The sequence below is a fragment of the Uloborus diversus genome, chromosome 10 (assembly GCF_026930045.1).
Source record: "Uloborus diversus isolate 005 chromosome 10, Udiv.v.3.1, whole genome shotgun sequence".
NCBI classification, from domain to species: Eukaryota; Metazoa; Arthropoda; class Arachnida; order Araneae; family Uloboridae; genus Uloborus; species Uloborus diversus.
The window spans coordinates 62909214-62926063 of record NC_072740.1 but is presented as its reverse complement, the minus strand read 5'-3'; the positions used below and the strand labels follow the sequence as shown (position 1 = coordinate 62926063).

General features: G+C 33.1%; 1 protein-coding gene across 1 annotated transcript in view; it reads right to left on the bottom strand.

The window, feature by feature from the left end:
- The window catches only part of LOC129231025 (potassium voltage-gated channel subfamily KQT member 1-like), a 63372-nt gene that overhangs the window by 19573 nt on the left and 26949 nt on the right, over positions 1-16850 (bottom strand). Inside the window, exons 8-10 of the mRNA XM_054865272.1 lie at positions 9810-9920; positions 6175-6270; positions 4534-4647 (exon numbers count right to left, since the gene is read on the bottom strand). Of these exons, the coding sequence (XP_054721247.1) occupies positions 4534-4647; positions 6175-6270; positions 9810-9920 (321 nt within the window). The remainder of the gene's footprint in view (positions 1-4533; positions 4648-6174; positions 6271-9809; positions 9921-16850) is intronic.

Genomic DNA, 16850 nt, shown 5'->3' with positions numbered 1-16850 from the left:
AAAATGAGAAATGTTTTGCTTCTTTCACCTGGTGCATCCCCCTTCCCCCGAAAAAATGCACCTTGACCCGCCGAAACTGCTAGAGGTATAATCGAAATGTCACTCTATCCAGATTTTTTTTTCTTTTCTTTTTTCAAAATAGGGAATCAAAAAATACTTATAACCCCAAAGTTTCACCCGTCCATTCTTTAATCGTGAATTTCCAAATTATCAAATACCCCTGCAAAAGAAGCAAAGAGCAAAATTGAAAATCATTGCAAAAGCCTTGCTTAAATAGTACAAACTTTTTATTTGTTAACAAACAGAAGATGGCAACAAATAAAAATGTTAAATCTTTGAGAGTATTTCGACGTTTTGCCAAAGTGTTGTGTCATTTTGCACTTGGTAGACAAAAAGATTCTAGATAGAGACACACTAATTAGCTATTGGAGTGGTATATATACATCACGACCTATTCTCATAGCTGCCAAACACACATAACAAATTTCATAAAAAACCGTCGAGCCGTTTCGGAGAGGTTCAAACACAAACACCGTGACATGATAGTTTTATGTACAGTGAAACCTGCGTAAGTTGACCACTTGTGGTGCAGTACTTTGGTGGTCAACTTAGACTGGTGGTCAACTTATAAAGGGTGGTAATGATTTTTTTCTTTTTTTTTTTTTTTTTTTTGTCATTTCCTTGCACCATGGACCATGTATTCATTTCTGGAATCATTGCCACTTACTCTTTCTGTTTAAGTCACTTTTATTGTTTAACATTACTTTGAAACAATAATTAAAAAAGTTATTCAAATATTTTTTACTAAATTAGACATTGTAGTTTTAGAAATTCCGTATGTGTCAGTTAATTTTCGCCAACTTTCTTCCTTTTCATATAATTTTAATATTTCATACTTTTTATCAATCTCAAGTTCAACTAACTTTATTTTTGAAACCATTTTATGTAAAACTTTTACACAAAGAGCAACAAGCTGGACTCTCCTAGTTCATAAAGGCAGTTGGAAATGAAAATATCCTATCTCTTAATCCCTTGCACCAGAAATAAGTAACTTTCCTCTTTAGCACAATTCCAGTGTTGCCTCAAAATATTGCTACTGGAAGAAAAGACTTTGTACTTTTTCTACTGACACCAGTTTTTTATTTTCATTGAACAGAGAGTACAAAAAGCAATCTCAAATAGAACAACAAAAGAAAAACAAGTTCGGAGAATTAGGAGCAGCATAAGCTTTATGCTGTTGTTTTATTTAGTTGGTAAAATGCTGGTCTAAAGCATCAAAATTATTCTTGGAAAGCTATAAAAAATAATAATGATAAAAGAAAATAATTTGCTTGATTAAGTTAAAAAAAAAACCCTAGTGGTCAATTTACAAAGGGTTTTTTACAATACTCCGAACCAAATTTGGTGTACATTAGTGGTCAAGATAGACAGGTGGTCAAGTTACAGAGGTTTTCCTTCATTATATAAGATAGGTCCAATTCCGTTCCCGACAAAAGCGGTCAACATAGACAGGTGGTCAACTTACAAAGGTGGTCAACTTTACAGGTTTTACTGTATTAGATTTTTTCCCTTTTTTGCATTTCTTTTATTTTTGTGTCTAAAATACCTACATTCCCAAAATTTACCCCTCCTAACCCCTCCCCCACTTCTATTTTTTAGTCACAAATCTCGCAATTATCAAAATATTTCTTCAAAAGAATCAAATAGCGAAACTGAAAACCATTGCAAAAAGCCTTGCTCATATTAATTTCAAACATTTTATTTGTTACAAATAGAAAATGGCTATAAATAAAATTTTCCGAAGCGTCATCTAGAGGGGCCATGTTCTGATATTTTGCCAGAGTGTCACGAAAAAAAAATTCTAAAAAGGGACTTCCTAATTATTTAGCAATATGAAATATACTTTATGTCCTATTCTCATACCTAACAAATACACATAAAAAATTTCATGAAAATCGGTCAAGCCCTTTCGGAGGAGTTCAATAACTAACACTGCGCGCGCGCGACAAAAGATTTTTATATATTAGATTTTTTTTCTAATATTTCAACTTGAAATGTATGTAATGCAATAATAACTGTAATGTGTTAAGCAAAATTTGCGATTTATTAGTAAGTATTTAAGAATTCAAATGTAGATTAAGCATAAGAAAAATAAATTTTAAGGAAAAACCTGACATTGCATTTCTTTAGCCAATTTCTTGTACTCTGGTACAAACATTAGCGTCGACTCTGTGGGGCTTTGGGAGGGGGGGGGGGGCTCGGGCCCCTTAATAATTTGTATGATTAATTCTGTCTTTTATTAGAGGGAGTGGCGAATGCTTTTGCTTGAGAAGTATTTTATATGAAGATAAGTTTCTTTTTGCTTAAAGAGTCAATGAGAATTGTGACATTTTTGAGAAATTTGCAGGCTTTTATGAAACCCTAAATATTAAGGCAAAGACTCTATTTAAGATACTAAAAGATGCTTTCGTCCACCTAGACTTACCTTTTCAGGGTTTAAGAGGTCTGCTTTGCTGTGCATCAAATATGAGAGGGGAGTTTTGTCGACTTCAAAACTAGGTTTTAAATTCACAGCACTAGGCAATGTATGCCCACTGCATTGCTTGAGGGCAGTAGCCTGGGGGCAGCATTAGGGAGCAATGCTCTACCTATAAAATTACACTTAAAAAAGGTCAAATTCCAGGGGAAAAGTTTCCAAAGCCCCCTTCCTATAACGTCAACAAAGATATTGTCCGTTTTTCACGAGAAGGCACTTCGCCACGCCTCCTTGAACTCAGAGTTCCATTTTATGCGGGAGTTATTGGTATGCAATTCACATGCTTCTAAAGGAGACAACCAGACAGTCTTAACTTCAGCGGTCATTTTAATGTGCAAAAAAGTCTTAGTGTCCTTAGCATCACTTGCTTCACTTGTCTGTTGTCATTTTAGTTATTCTAACATTTCAAAAACTGCTGCTTTTACATCAAAATGCTCTGATCTGAATATACCTTCTGCCGAAAACAGCGAAATAGAATCATCTGATATGACGTGAAGAGGGAGGAGTCAAGTGCCATCTTGTGAAAAACGGACAATACTCTGAAATTGAGTTTTAAGTACTTCAATTTCAAAATTTTCGAGAGGAGAGTACCGAACTCCAACTTTCTCCCTAAGATCACCAAAGACGACCCAAAACTGCATTTATAGGATTTCCAATTTCAAATAATTTTCTTGATAGGGCTCCAAACCCCACCCATTACATAATGTTATGAAATATAGCCTATAGAAAGATTTTAATTTCAAAACATTTTCAAGGGAAAACTTTCGAACCTCGCCTCTATCTAGCATTACTAAAAGACGGTCTAAATATGCATTTTCTGAACTTTAACTCATTAAAACTTCGGGGAAATGCTCCGAATCCGATTTGTTCGCCAAACATAATTGAAGATGGCCAACTGGATTTTTAGGACTGAGACTTAAAATTTTCCGAGGGAGAACCCCCCTCACTCCCTTTTACCTAACATCTTTTAAGATCGTCTAAAACTGAGACTTTGTAAATTCAGTTTCAAAAATTTATTGGAGAAAAGTCTCTGAACCCCATCGTTAGCAAAGATGGCCTCAAAATGCTATTTTTAACTCTAATGTTTTGAGACATTTCCATGGAAAGGCTTCAAACCCCCCCCCCCCTTTTCCTAACATCACCAAAGAACATTTGGAATATGATTACATACCCCTTGAGACCAAGGAAGACGTCTAGTCCCCCCACTCCAATATATTTTGCAAGTTGGTACCCCTGGGTACAAACCATATTATAGCTAATTATAACATTGCTTGTACTCTTAATCTCTCATGAGAGGACCTCTTCTTCCAGTTCCATTAAGGATATTCCAGACTGAGGATAACAAATACATATCTCAATGATGTAGGCCAGGTGTTTGGTATTTGACTGAACATTACACCAGTTAATATTCCTTAAATTAACTAAAGCAAGTTTTTATATTGCTTTTTGAAACAATATTACATTCTTTTGTAAAAACAATTTAAATGGATTCCCTAAGCCCCATAAATTCTATATGACCTCATAAGAAATTCTTCACTTGTTATGACACAATTTGAAAAATAGATAAATTCTAATATAGTATACTGTTGTATAAGCCTGTGCTTAATAAAAAGTATTTTTCTTGGGATTAGAAAATGAAAAGATCTGTAAGCATAAAGTTTGACTGATGATGAAAACATGTGGTTATTCAGCATTCCTGCGCAGTCTTGTTAATTGGCCAATTGTGCATCCAGAATGACAAAACTTAATTTCTCAACTTCTAACAGTATTACATTCCACCCAAAAAAAAAATGGTAGCAAAAAATACCCAAGCATATATATAGAGAGAAGTTCTTTGTATGATTGCAAAGTTTCGCTCCGATTCACCCCATTTTACAGTACATTAATTATAGCAACTACTGATGTTGACTTATTTACCGATGTTTGAAATTCATTATTACAATGTAGATGACACATTTGAGTTACACTATATTTAATTCACTAAATAAGTTTCATACCTTACTTAGAGATGTGTTTGCACTGGAGGAATTAAGACCAGAGTCTTTGATATGTATTTTCCAAGTTGCAACAGACATGAAAGATTTATCTGCCGCATAGCACCTCCATAAGCACTGTAATGTTAAAATAGTTCCTTAAGCAAACAAAAAACCTTCAAAACATGCAAGTTCAGAAAACTAACAAATTTACAACCTTAAACATCTGGCAGGTTTTCAAAATAATGTTACGAGGAGCATTTTGTTTCACCACCTTTATTATAAGTGAAGTAGGACAAACAAAGGCAACCCATTTTTTAAATTGTGTTAACTCACTTACTTGGTGCTATCTCAAATCTGTATCAAATTTTTTGAGCAGAAAATATAACTTTTTATATTACTTTTGGAGAAAGCGAAAAATAAAATGTCAGTAAATTTAAATCATTAATTCTAAAATCGTCACATTTTTGACATTAAAAAAAAGGATTTTCATCTCATAAATTTCACCCGCTAAAAAAATACATGTTTTTAGACAAATATTACAGCAAAATTTCGGGATTGTGTCAGTTTCAAATAAATTTCATCACACCTTAAAAGAAAAAAAAGAAAAATTAAACGAAATTTTAAAAATAGGATGAGTATAAGTTTTGTCTTTCCCCTGAAAATTTTGAAAAAGTGGAGTTAACCTCTTTTCAAAATGACCGATTCAAATAAAACACTTTATTGCTCTAAATACGAAAAGAAGCATCATGTAATTAAGATGTTCATTATGGAAGTATCTTAGCGAATTGGGACTTTTTTTTTAAACATCGGATGTAGCGAACCCTCGGCTATAATGATCTTTCAAGTCGAACAGTTGAGTGTTCGTTATAGCGGGGTTTGACTGTATTTTCAAACTAACTCAACTAAAATAGATAAAAAGTCTTGAAATTGTCTAGTAAAATATTTACATGAAAACATAATATTCTTTAAACAAATTTTAATATGACCACTTCTGTGATGTCATTGTTTGCTCTGAAGAGGTTCTCTAGCAGAAAGTAAAATCAAAGTTCTGTTTTCATATCATTTGCTTCATCAGTTGCAATTCATCTAATGCTTTTTTATTTAACTATATTTGGCAAAAATTACCTTGTTGGCTAATAAAAAATTCATTAGAAGAACTAACTTCTTCATTATAGCAAAAATATAATATTCAGCACTTCAGCGAAGATATTTTTTGGTGTTTCAAAAGAAAGTAAAAGCATAAAGTTTAGATAAATGTAATGAGACAAGATAATATAAAAAAACGAAGAACTATATAAAAAAAAAGCCCTTGCTGGTACAGTCAGTCAATCTCTTGAAAGTAAATGTATTTTTACTTGAGGCCTTCCCCTATTGCAGTTAAATATGGAAAACAATAATAATTCATTACAGTATTAATCAAATATTTAAGGTATTGATCAATTAATAATTAAGTCACAAATGTTTATAACTTCTTAACCACACTCATGTTAGTGGATATCCGTGATTTTTTAAAGTAAATTTTTATGACAGAAATTTTTGAATGCTGCTGCATTGTCAATGAATTGTTTTGTATTGTTCTTCATTCAATAGTTGGTGCATTTAAAAACTACAATTAAGACACAGTTATCCTTTTAAACAGGTACTTTATCTGAATGAATTTACCTGGATCAATGTTGCAGCAGCAGGAATTTGTCGATTAAAATGCTTCTGACGCTGCTTTTGCTGAACTTTTAAAGCAAATCCAGAACCTAAAATACCCTATTTTAAAACAGATATCAAATTATTACAATCTTAGGCAATGCAAAAATGTAACATACTAAAAGTAAGTAACTACTTTTAAGGACAATTGTTAAATAGCGAAAATGAATCTACTTTAAAATAAATTACTTGAAAACAATTTCCCAAATATTCTCGTAAAAAAACATTTCCTCTAACATTATAGCCTTTAATCAACATTTTGCTTCACTGTAACTGTCTAACTATTCACTTTTATGAATTTTCTGGAGGAAACCACACATGCAGACTTCAACTGATGATGTCTTTGGAAATTGGTTTTTCAGTCAATGCTGTATGAATTATGGACCTGATTTTAACAGATAATCTTTATTTACTTTTTATTGATTTTGAATGGTTTTGTTTTGCTTTTATCGACTGGCATGAATACTGACATGATGATCACGGAATTTAGTTCGCACCCGGACACATAGGTAAAACTTTTGATTTTTGCTGGCGGTACAGTGGAGGGTCATTATTAATACCCTTTGGCTTCTAATGCCTGAGACAAAATCCCAGTGTATAGATTTAGGTCTCAGTTCCAGAAATTTGCATTAATTTTTTACATGTGGTGCTTTTAGCCCAATGTATTCCTGAATGTTAGCTTTTTCGGACCTGGACATCCTTCATTTTGTTTTAGTATAATTTTTTGTTCTTTTGACCATAGGATGAAGCTTCCACTGCTGATGAGTTCTGGCTTCATCTATATCATTTATCTGTTTTGTAACCTTGTCTGCTTGTTGTTTATTGATGTTTATATATATATATATATATATATATATATATATATATATATATATATATATATATATATATATATATATATATATATTGGAAGTAAGGAAAGATAAACAATTTTAAATTTATGATTCAAATCACTTTTAACATTTAAGGCTCAGGGGAAAGTACACTCTAAGAGCAGAAAAAAATGATCTATTTTAATTAGAATTATATTTTACTTTTGAAAGTTGAAATAAATCAAACAACTATTCCATACTATGAGAACATTTACTTTTTTTGACAATTAGTACATTTTATCAATTTTTCTACTTAAATACATTAGAACATTTTTTAATTTTTCCATTTAGTAAAATCATAAGCTCACTTCACTACTAAAAGCTGAAACGTTTTGCTCTTATTTACCTTTGAAGATTTCAAAAATATGAATATTCTATTTTTAAAAAAAAAACGAGCTGATGTGGGCATCACATGACTTCCTTTTACGCTAAATTAATGATAATAGTGCCTCAGACTAGGAGCAAGCAAAGAATTACTTTAAATTTTTCACCCCAAGTTTGTTGCAAACCGAAGAAAAAAAAACCGTTTTATACAGATTAATTTTCCTAACATTAGCAATTTTAATGTGATCCAATGGTTAACTCTTTAAATATTGCCAATAATGGCAAAATTGAAACCAGATTTTTGAAAAAAACGAGCTGATGTGCGCATTACATGACTTCCTTTTACTCCAATTCAATGTCATTTTCTCATTATTGGCAGTTTTAATATGATTCAACAGTTTATTCTCTAAATATCACCAACAGTGGCCAAATCAAAACCAGATTAAAAAAAAAAATCCCCCAAATTTGTCGCCAACTTGGCGACAGAACTTGGCGACCAAAAGACTGGCGATATATCGCCAAGTGTTCGCCAAATTATAAAACCACTTGAGTTTACATCGAAATTAACAATGATTTCCCCCCAAAAGGGGCAAAAGACTCCCTTTGGAGCATCCAAATGCAACCAAAAAGGAAGGTGCACAACTAGGCCCCACTAGGAGTCTACGTACCACATTTCAATTATCTAGGACATTTTGTTTTTGAGTTATGCGACATACATACACACATGTGCACATACATACGTACATACAGACGTCATGAGAAAACTCATTGTAATTAACTCGGAGATCGTCGAAATGGATATTTCGGGTGTCTGTACGTTCCTAGGCATATATCCACGTGTGGTCGGGTTGAAAAAAAACTCAACATTCATTTCGGGGTGAGCAAAATGGAAATTAAGGCTGATTTTTGGGTGAAAAGTTTTTCGCGAGTACAATACTTTCTTTTTTGTAAAAAGAAGTTAAAAAACTCCACTAAATTTGTTACCAAGTTGGAGACAAAACTTGGCTACCAAAAGTTTGGCTATACATCGCCATGTGTTTGCCAAATTATAAAACCACTTGAGTTTGCATTAAAATTAACAATGGTTTCCCCCCAAAAAGGTGTAAAAGACCCCCTTTGGAACATCCAAATGCAACCAAAAATGGAGGTGCACAACTAGACCCCACTAAGGGTCTATGTACTAAATTTCAACTTTCTAGGACATACCATTCTTGAGTTATACGAGATACATACGCACATACATACGTACATACGGACGTCACAAGAAAACTCGTTGTAATTAACTCGGAGATTGTCAAAATGGATATTTTGTGTGGCTATACGTTCTTAGGCACATATCGACGTGTGGTCGGGTTGAAAAAAGCTCAATATTCATTCGTGGGCGAGCAAAATGAAAATTAAGGCCGATTTTTGAGTGACATTTTTTTCACAAATACAATACTTCCTTTACTATGTAAAAGGAAGTAAAAATAATAATAAGTTGAGGTATTATGGAACAGAAATGAAACATTTCTTTTTAAGATATGTATTCTGAGTTTTATACAATATTTTTTTACACAATAACATTCTGAATTTTAGGGGTGCCAATGGAGGTTTATGGTGCAGGTTGCCATTGAAATTTTTTGAGGGTTGTTTTAGGAGGTTTTTCTCTCCTCTCTCTCTTTTTAGGGGGGGGGGGATCTGTTGATTTCTTAAGAACTCGTTTATAAAAAGGTTTTAATGTAAAGAAATGTTCTGCTTTTATAATAGATATACACTTACTCTAGTATGACCAAAAAAAAACATAGTTTGAACATTTATATGAGTGATAATTTTTCACTAAAAACTTTTTGAGTACAAAGTTTGAGATTTATTCCAGTAAGCATTTTTAGTTTGTTATTCAAGTTTTAGGAAGCTACATTTATAAAGGTTTAAATAATAACGAAGATAATTGCAGACCTCTTTTTTTCTCATACGGAATCTTGTTGGTTACAGAAAAACCGAAAATTTAAATTTCATAATGCATACCAAAAGTATAAATTATTTCCTTCGAGCCAAAAAGTTTCAAAAAAAAAAAAAAGAAAATTAAGTTTAAAGCACAAATTATAAAAAGAACACAGACAAGTCTTTTTGGGTTATGGAGGACCATTTTATCAATTCAAAATTTAGAAGCTTTGAAATATAAGGAATCCATTTGAACACAAGACAGATGAATAGAAAAGCTGTTTTTGCAAAAGCAGGAACTAAAAAATCATTTTTAAATTTAAAAATCTTTATAATTTTTTTTTTTTAATTTTTCTGCAACTTTAGACATTTTAATTACATATTCTACAAGCATGTTGGCACTTTTACGGTGGGCATTTTTTATGGATCTAAAGAATCAATTTAAGCAGTGTTAATATATATTTAGAAAACAACACTTACAGCTGGTAATGCAAAAAAGGAAATAGCAAAGACTGAAAAACAGGATGCTACAATTTTCCCCATCCAGGTTTTAGGTACAGTATCACCATAACCAATAGTAGTAACAGTTATCTAAAAGATAAGTACATAAATTAAAAATATGTATAATCAAACTGGCATTAATGATGTAAATATATGTAACATGAACATGTTAAACCAGTTAAATCAGCATTAATTAAAGTAAATTACTGAACAAAAAATTTGTCTCAGACATTGTTCAGGTAAGATTACATGCATATGGAAAATATTGAAAAACCAGCATGCACATTACATGTTCTCTTTCTATGATGTACAACAAGTAAAAGGAATATTTACATTTATTCAAATGAAAGGCTATCTTCCAAAACATTCCAAGCTTTCTCTACACATACATTATCCCACAGATGCTACTATCAAATAACATCCAAAAACTTCCTGAACTACTAATATTTATGCTAATTCATTTGCAGCCTACAGTAAAAATATCATTACAGCAAATACCAATAAAACAAATATTTGTTACAATAAAATCAAAGATCAGTTCTGTTTTAATTGCTTAATATTTTTAAAATCTTGTTTCAACAAATTGGTGATTTTTCAAAAATCTGCTCCAAAGAAATTATTCAACTTTGCAAAACCATTAGTTGTATAGCTTTTGGAACTTGATAAAAGAAATACTTCTGGAGTTTAAAGTAGAGGTGCGACATCGATAGCAAACATCGATGTTTCAGAACATCGATGTTGGAAATTAAAACATCGATGGTATTGATACATCGACCAAAAAACATCGATGTTTCCGAACATCGATGTTTTAAAACATTGATCTTTTGTCAATATTAAACATACATTTTTTAATATACTACACTACAAACTTACATAGATGATAATCTCTAACAAATGTTTCTTAATGGATCAGGGAATTCTTTTGGCATTGCGTCTAATTTAAGCAATACAAAAGAATACGAACCTATTGAAACTACTGAACTGCGAATCATGAATACAATTTAATAGGAATAATTTCGCAACATCTTGGTATTATAATAAGACAAAAAATGATAATAAGACATGCAACAGTTAATACATATTAGTTAAATCTGCAAAAAAAAAATATCATAGCACTTACAGTCAGTTGTATGATGAGAAAGAGTTGTGCAAATTATATTAAAAGTACAAAATTCTGACAATTATTATTAAAAGCAAGACATATGGTTTGTACTGTTAGTGGTATATAATTAAACAGTAATTGAGGGAAGGCTTGTTGGGGGTAGACGCAGTGGCGGATACGAGGGGGTCATAACACCCCTCCCCCAACTCGCAACAGTATTTGAATGTTTCCTCGAAAAAATGAAAACTTGATTGAAACCATAAGAAGTGTATACAAGGAGGAAGGGGGGTCATGACCCCCTACTTCTATAAAAATCTGCGAAAATACTTCTTACACTGTTTCAAGGCTCATTACATTTGAGAAGTGAAAATGACTGCTTGAAAAAAAAAAGAAAAAGAATCCGGACCGAAGCCATAGTAAGAAACGGTAAATAGTTCTCGATTTTTTTTTTGGGGGGGGGGGGTATTAACTGTCACTTTTCCATTTATAGCATATGTATTTAAAATATGTAGACAGTAAAAAAAGTTTTTCTTGAGACAGTTAGTCTGTGGCGCTGGGTTCAGGATCCAGTATAATGAAAAGTAACAAAGAAGTGTCTGACGCCCGTTTGCTTTCCATAAGCAACAAATTTAATCAACGATAGTTTTTGTAAAACCATATCCAAAGCTTCAGGCATTGCTTCAATCGATAAAACACTCGAGTCCGTAAATGGTTTTTATTTTTCTCTTTTTTTTTTTAATGTAAAGTCTCTACAGATTAGAATTTTTTTCTGTTGTAACCTTTAGATGTTTCAGCTTTTAGTCGTACTGAGTTTATTTTTAAATGTGCTGTAAATAGTTTAGTAGTTTAAATCAGTGTTTAGGATTTATTATCGTGCAAGAAATGTAAAATTTGAGTGTCGTGTTAGCGCATAACCTCATTATACATAGATTGTCACAGGGGTGCCCACTTAGGCAGTGGTGGATACAAGGGGAGGGTCATAGGGGTCATGACCCCCCCCCCCAAAACGTCGACAATATTATCCGTTCGCATTGAATTCAAACACTTTATGGATAAAATGTAAATGATTTCAGTTTTTGAATTATTTTTTAAAGTAAATACTTGAAATACTACTTCTTTAAATTGTTTATTAAATTTATTCGTGAGGTTTTTGTCCTATTAGGTGCCATATTCCTGACCGATATGGTATTTTTTAAACACCTAAGCAGTTTCAAAAATTTTTCGTACCATAAACCATAAGTTTATTCATGGAGGAGGGGGGAGGGTCACTCTTTAGCATGAACCCCCTAAAATGTTAGTTTGTATTTGCTCCTAGGCAGACGATAAGTAACCCCCAATATTTGGTGTTTAAGCGCATTTCTCTTTTCGCTGACTATTGCACAAGCCAGAGAAAAAACTCTTTCCCGATGAAACAAAAGTCGCCATCACTATCAAATACTTCGACACAACTTTTAACAGTTCTGAATTTTTATAGTTATAATATTCACCATAGTAATATATAGGATTCTCCTTTAGTTTAAGAATTGGAGCCTTAGAATCGGCTGTAAGTTCTGGCAACAGACTACCAGTGTCGAGTTCTTCCAATAGCTTTGACCTCTTCCTTACCCTCCAGTTATCTTTTACCATCTTGTAGTGATCTTCCCAAAAAAGCATTCTTTACACAGAAAAATTGATCTTTTTAAATGTGTGCAAATAAATGAAATTTTTGCAGCCGTACCATAAGTAAACTTAATTACCTAGCGAGAAAACTGAAACAAATTTTACTATAATTTTCAATTATAATACAAAAACATCAACATCGAAAAAACATCGAAACCAAAACATCGATGTTCAGAAAACATCGAAAGTAAAACATCGATGTTAAAAACATCGATATTTGAACAAAAACAACGATGTTTCCAAAACATCGACATCGATGTCGCACCCCTAGTTTAAAGCATAAACTTAAAAAGATCTTTTTACTGCAGATGACAGTATTTTTACTTGTTATGCATTAACCGAAACAGATAGTGTACAGTCTTAGTGCCAACAATCATAACTTAGAAAATGACAAAGAAAGTTCTGAAGATGAAGAAATGAATTTATCAAAGATGCTAGGAAAGTTACATCTGCTGAAGCAGAGCAAGTTTAGGAATCATATCCGATTTTATTCCTTCACTGAGTACCAGATAATATTTTTTCTACTGTTAATAAGTTTGCAGTTTCAAACTCACTCATTTAAAAGAAAAAAGGAAGTAATGAATTCGAAACAATAACATTTTATTACAGGATTTGAAAACAAACCCTGCAATAGTAAATATTTTTTTCAGTTCTGTAAAAATTTTCTGTATTAATAATTTTTCTCACTATTGAAAAAAATTAATTATATTTTAGACTTACAAAACAGCTGACATTTTAACTTTCTATTGATGATCAGGATTGGAAGGACAAATATCAATATAATGAAATACTATAAAAATGCAAATTACAAATATCAAAATTCAAACTAAGAACATAGAATGCTAATGCACAAGAGGCAAGGTAATAGTGTGTCTTCAGAGGCAAGACCAGGCCTGGCTCCTGGGGTAGGGGACCTAGGCAGCTGCCTAGGGCGGCAGATTTTAGGGGCAACAAATTTCGAAGTTGAAACATTTTTTTTTGTTCCATGAATGTCTGTTCCAGAGCCATAAGGTTCACTGCTTCAATGCAAAAAAATAAAATAATAATTTAGCGTATGTACCAGTGCTTGAATATGCAAAACATAGTTCGGAATTTAACTAGAAATTCAATTTAATTTTACAGGAGGCTAATTGCGTGATTTAAAAGTCTTTTGAAAATATTAATATCTGTTTCAGTTCCATAAGATGCACTACTTTAATGTTAAAAAACTAAATTTAAAGTGTGTACAGTGCTTGGATATATAAAACCCAGTTTGGAATTTAACTAAAAACTCACTTTTATTTTAAGCACTTTGCTATTATTTTTATTTTATTAATATATTATTGCTCTAAATCACTATTACCGTATTTTCGGGAATAAGCGCCGCGGCGCATACAAGAAAAAAAGTAAAAAAATTGCCGGTGCGGCGCATATAACGGGTGCGGCGGGTACAGTGTTTTTTTTTTAAGTTTAAAAAAAAGTTGAAAATGTTTCTAACAGATGGCACCACATCGCTTGCTTTCATTTTGCGAAATCCTTCGCCCTTGGGCGACAAGTAAAACAAAGAGGGGAGAGGGAAGGTGAGTCAGCGATTGCACGTGTTTCACTAAGGAGAGAAATGCTGATCCACGTGCGCGAGCAAGCAGACTGCTATCGCGTCGGAGCGAAGGGACAGGAAATCCTTCGACCTTGGGCGACAAGTAAAGCAAAGAGGGGGAGGGAAGGTGAGTCAGCGATTGCACGTGTTTCACTGAGGAGAGAAACGCTGATCTACGTGGGCGAGCAAGCCTTATCGCGGCGGAGCGAAGGGGTCGGGAAATCCTTCAACCTTGGGTGACAAGTAAAGCAAAGAGGGGGAAGGAAAGGTGAGTCGGCAATTGCACGTTTCACTGAGGAGAGAAATGCTGATACACGTGGGCATGCAAGCCTTATCGCGTCAGAGCGAAGGGGTCAGATAGAGGGGGCAGCAAAAGTACTAGTGAGAGAGAGGTATGGATGCCCAGGTTTGTAAAGGGAATTTACCACCTCCCTCACAAAAATGGGTTGCTTGGTCAAGCAACCTAATGGGAAACTTGTCTCCTAGCTCTAATTTTATTATTCACTCACATCGTCGTGTTGCATTTTTTGCTGTCGTTCGTGCGTTCTTGGCTTATCTTTTTTTCCGGAATTTGTTCAGAGTTGCTTTTGAAATGGCTCCTAAGCAATTGAAAAGTTATACTGCAGCCCTTAAGTTTAAGGTGCAGAAGCAATTGGAAATCGCTTTGCTGCCAGAGTTTGGCATTGACGAGAGATGCGTTTGCCGTTGGAAATCGGATAAATTAACCATGGAAAGTGATGGCCAATCGAGGGATGCCGAAGGCAAAAGTGCAAAATGGGGATTTTTGAAAATATTTTATTATTGTTAATTAAAAATACTAACGAGAAATGAAAAAATACTTTTTATTTACATTTAATCCAGCTTTCTTTACTACTAATTGTGTTTTTAAGTTGTTTAATGCTGGGTGCACGCTTATGGAAGATGCGGTGCTTACACCGGGTGCGGTGCTTATTCCCGAAAATACGGTATTATTATTATCATTCAATGGGGGAGCGGCACTCTTCAAAATCGCCTAGGGCGGCAGAGCTACTAGAGCCGGCCATGGTCAAGACCATACCTTACTCCACAAGGCTCTATCAGAATTACAAGTGGGAAGGATCAAAAATTTACATCCTCTCCCAAGAGTCTTAAAATATGATTAAAAGAACTAACCTGTAAAAAAAACAAGCAAATTCACTAAAAAAGTTCACTAGACTGAACAGATGCCAGTAAATAAATAGATAAACAATCCAAGAAGATTGTTACAGAAGTCAAAAGAGAAGAAAAAATAAGAAGACAAAGGCAATATGTGTCTTTCATTATTAAAAAAAGTTTTTATTGCTTAAAATATGTAATAGCAGTTTCTTGTTAGCATGCACCAAAATTGCTTTACAAATTATTCAAACTACTTTTAATCTTCTTAATACAACCTAAATGGCTATGATTATTAAAACTAATTTTATTGATCTTTCAACATTGAAACATTTAGTTTAGCTGCTGAAGAACTAGAGAATGAACTTTTGGATACAGATGTTTTCACCTACTGAATGTTTTGACCAATTCAGTAGGCAACAATCTCGATTATTTTTTAGCTTTCAAACTTATTATCATAAATAAAAAAATGGAAACTGGAGAAGCTCAAAAGATTATTGATAACTTTAAATTATTAATTTCATTATGCAGAGTTATATTATTACTTACTACAAGTAAAAAAAAAAAAAATTCAGCCTAATAATTTGGTTAATAAGTAATTTTGTTTATCAGAATGATTCAAAACTAGAGAAGTGTAGGTTTTAAGTAAAAACAATCTTCCAAGTCAAAACTGTGAAGGTTTTGTAAGCTCTGGTTTACTATAGGCCTCAAATAAATTCAAGAGTCTTTCCAGGATTTTTCACTATGTCCTTTTTTTGTGAAAAACCAAATAATTGGAAATTTCAGAGTCTTTACATATATTAGTAATGTATCTAAGGTGGGGGAGGGTTCATTGTGAAAATCACACCTTTCACATTTTTAAGATTTTTTTTTTTGGGGGGGGGGGGGGGGAGGGGGAGGGTTTGGAGGGCTCGGGTGCACCATTGTACTTGGGGGGATAGGTTATCCCTGATGTACCAATATCAATACACCACTCAACATGCTTCTAAAATTTTTGCATTTTAAGTTTCAACTCAGAAGTTAAGGAAAATACTATAAGGGGAGACATATTTGGCTCATTTCGCCAAGATGTTTCTTTGGAGTCATAATATAAACAATGGGGGAAAATATATATTTAGGGCATAAAAGTGGGATTTTATAAAAAATATCTCGAAGTTTTAAAGAGAAAATGAGGGGGGGTGGGGTCATTCTTTTAACTAAGTCCTTTGATACATCTTAAATATTGATATTCTGATGCATACATACATTAATTGCTCTTGATTAACAGAGAAAGGGGAGTAGTAACGGAACTTTCAGATTTAGATTATACCAGACTTAAAAGGCTTAATATGTAGTCAGAAGGGGCATGATATAGTTGTTTAAATTCATCAAAATAAAAGATGTTGATGGGTTAAATTTTTGCATGGAAAACAAGACAAGGGGCCATTGTTTTAAGCTATTCAAATCTGAGGCTCACCTGGAAATTTGGAAAAATTACTGCTTTAGTAGAGTTGTGTTTACTTGGAACAGCTTACCAGAAGAGGCAGTAATGAGCAAGAGGGTGGTCAGCTTT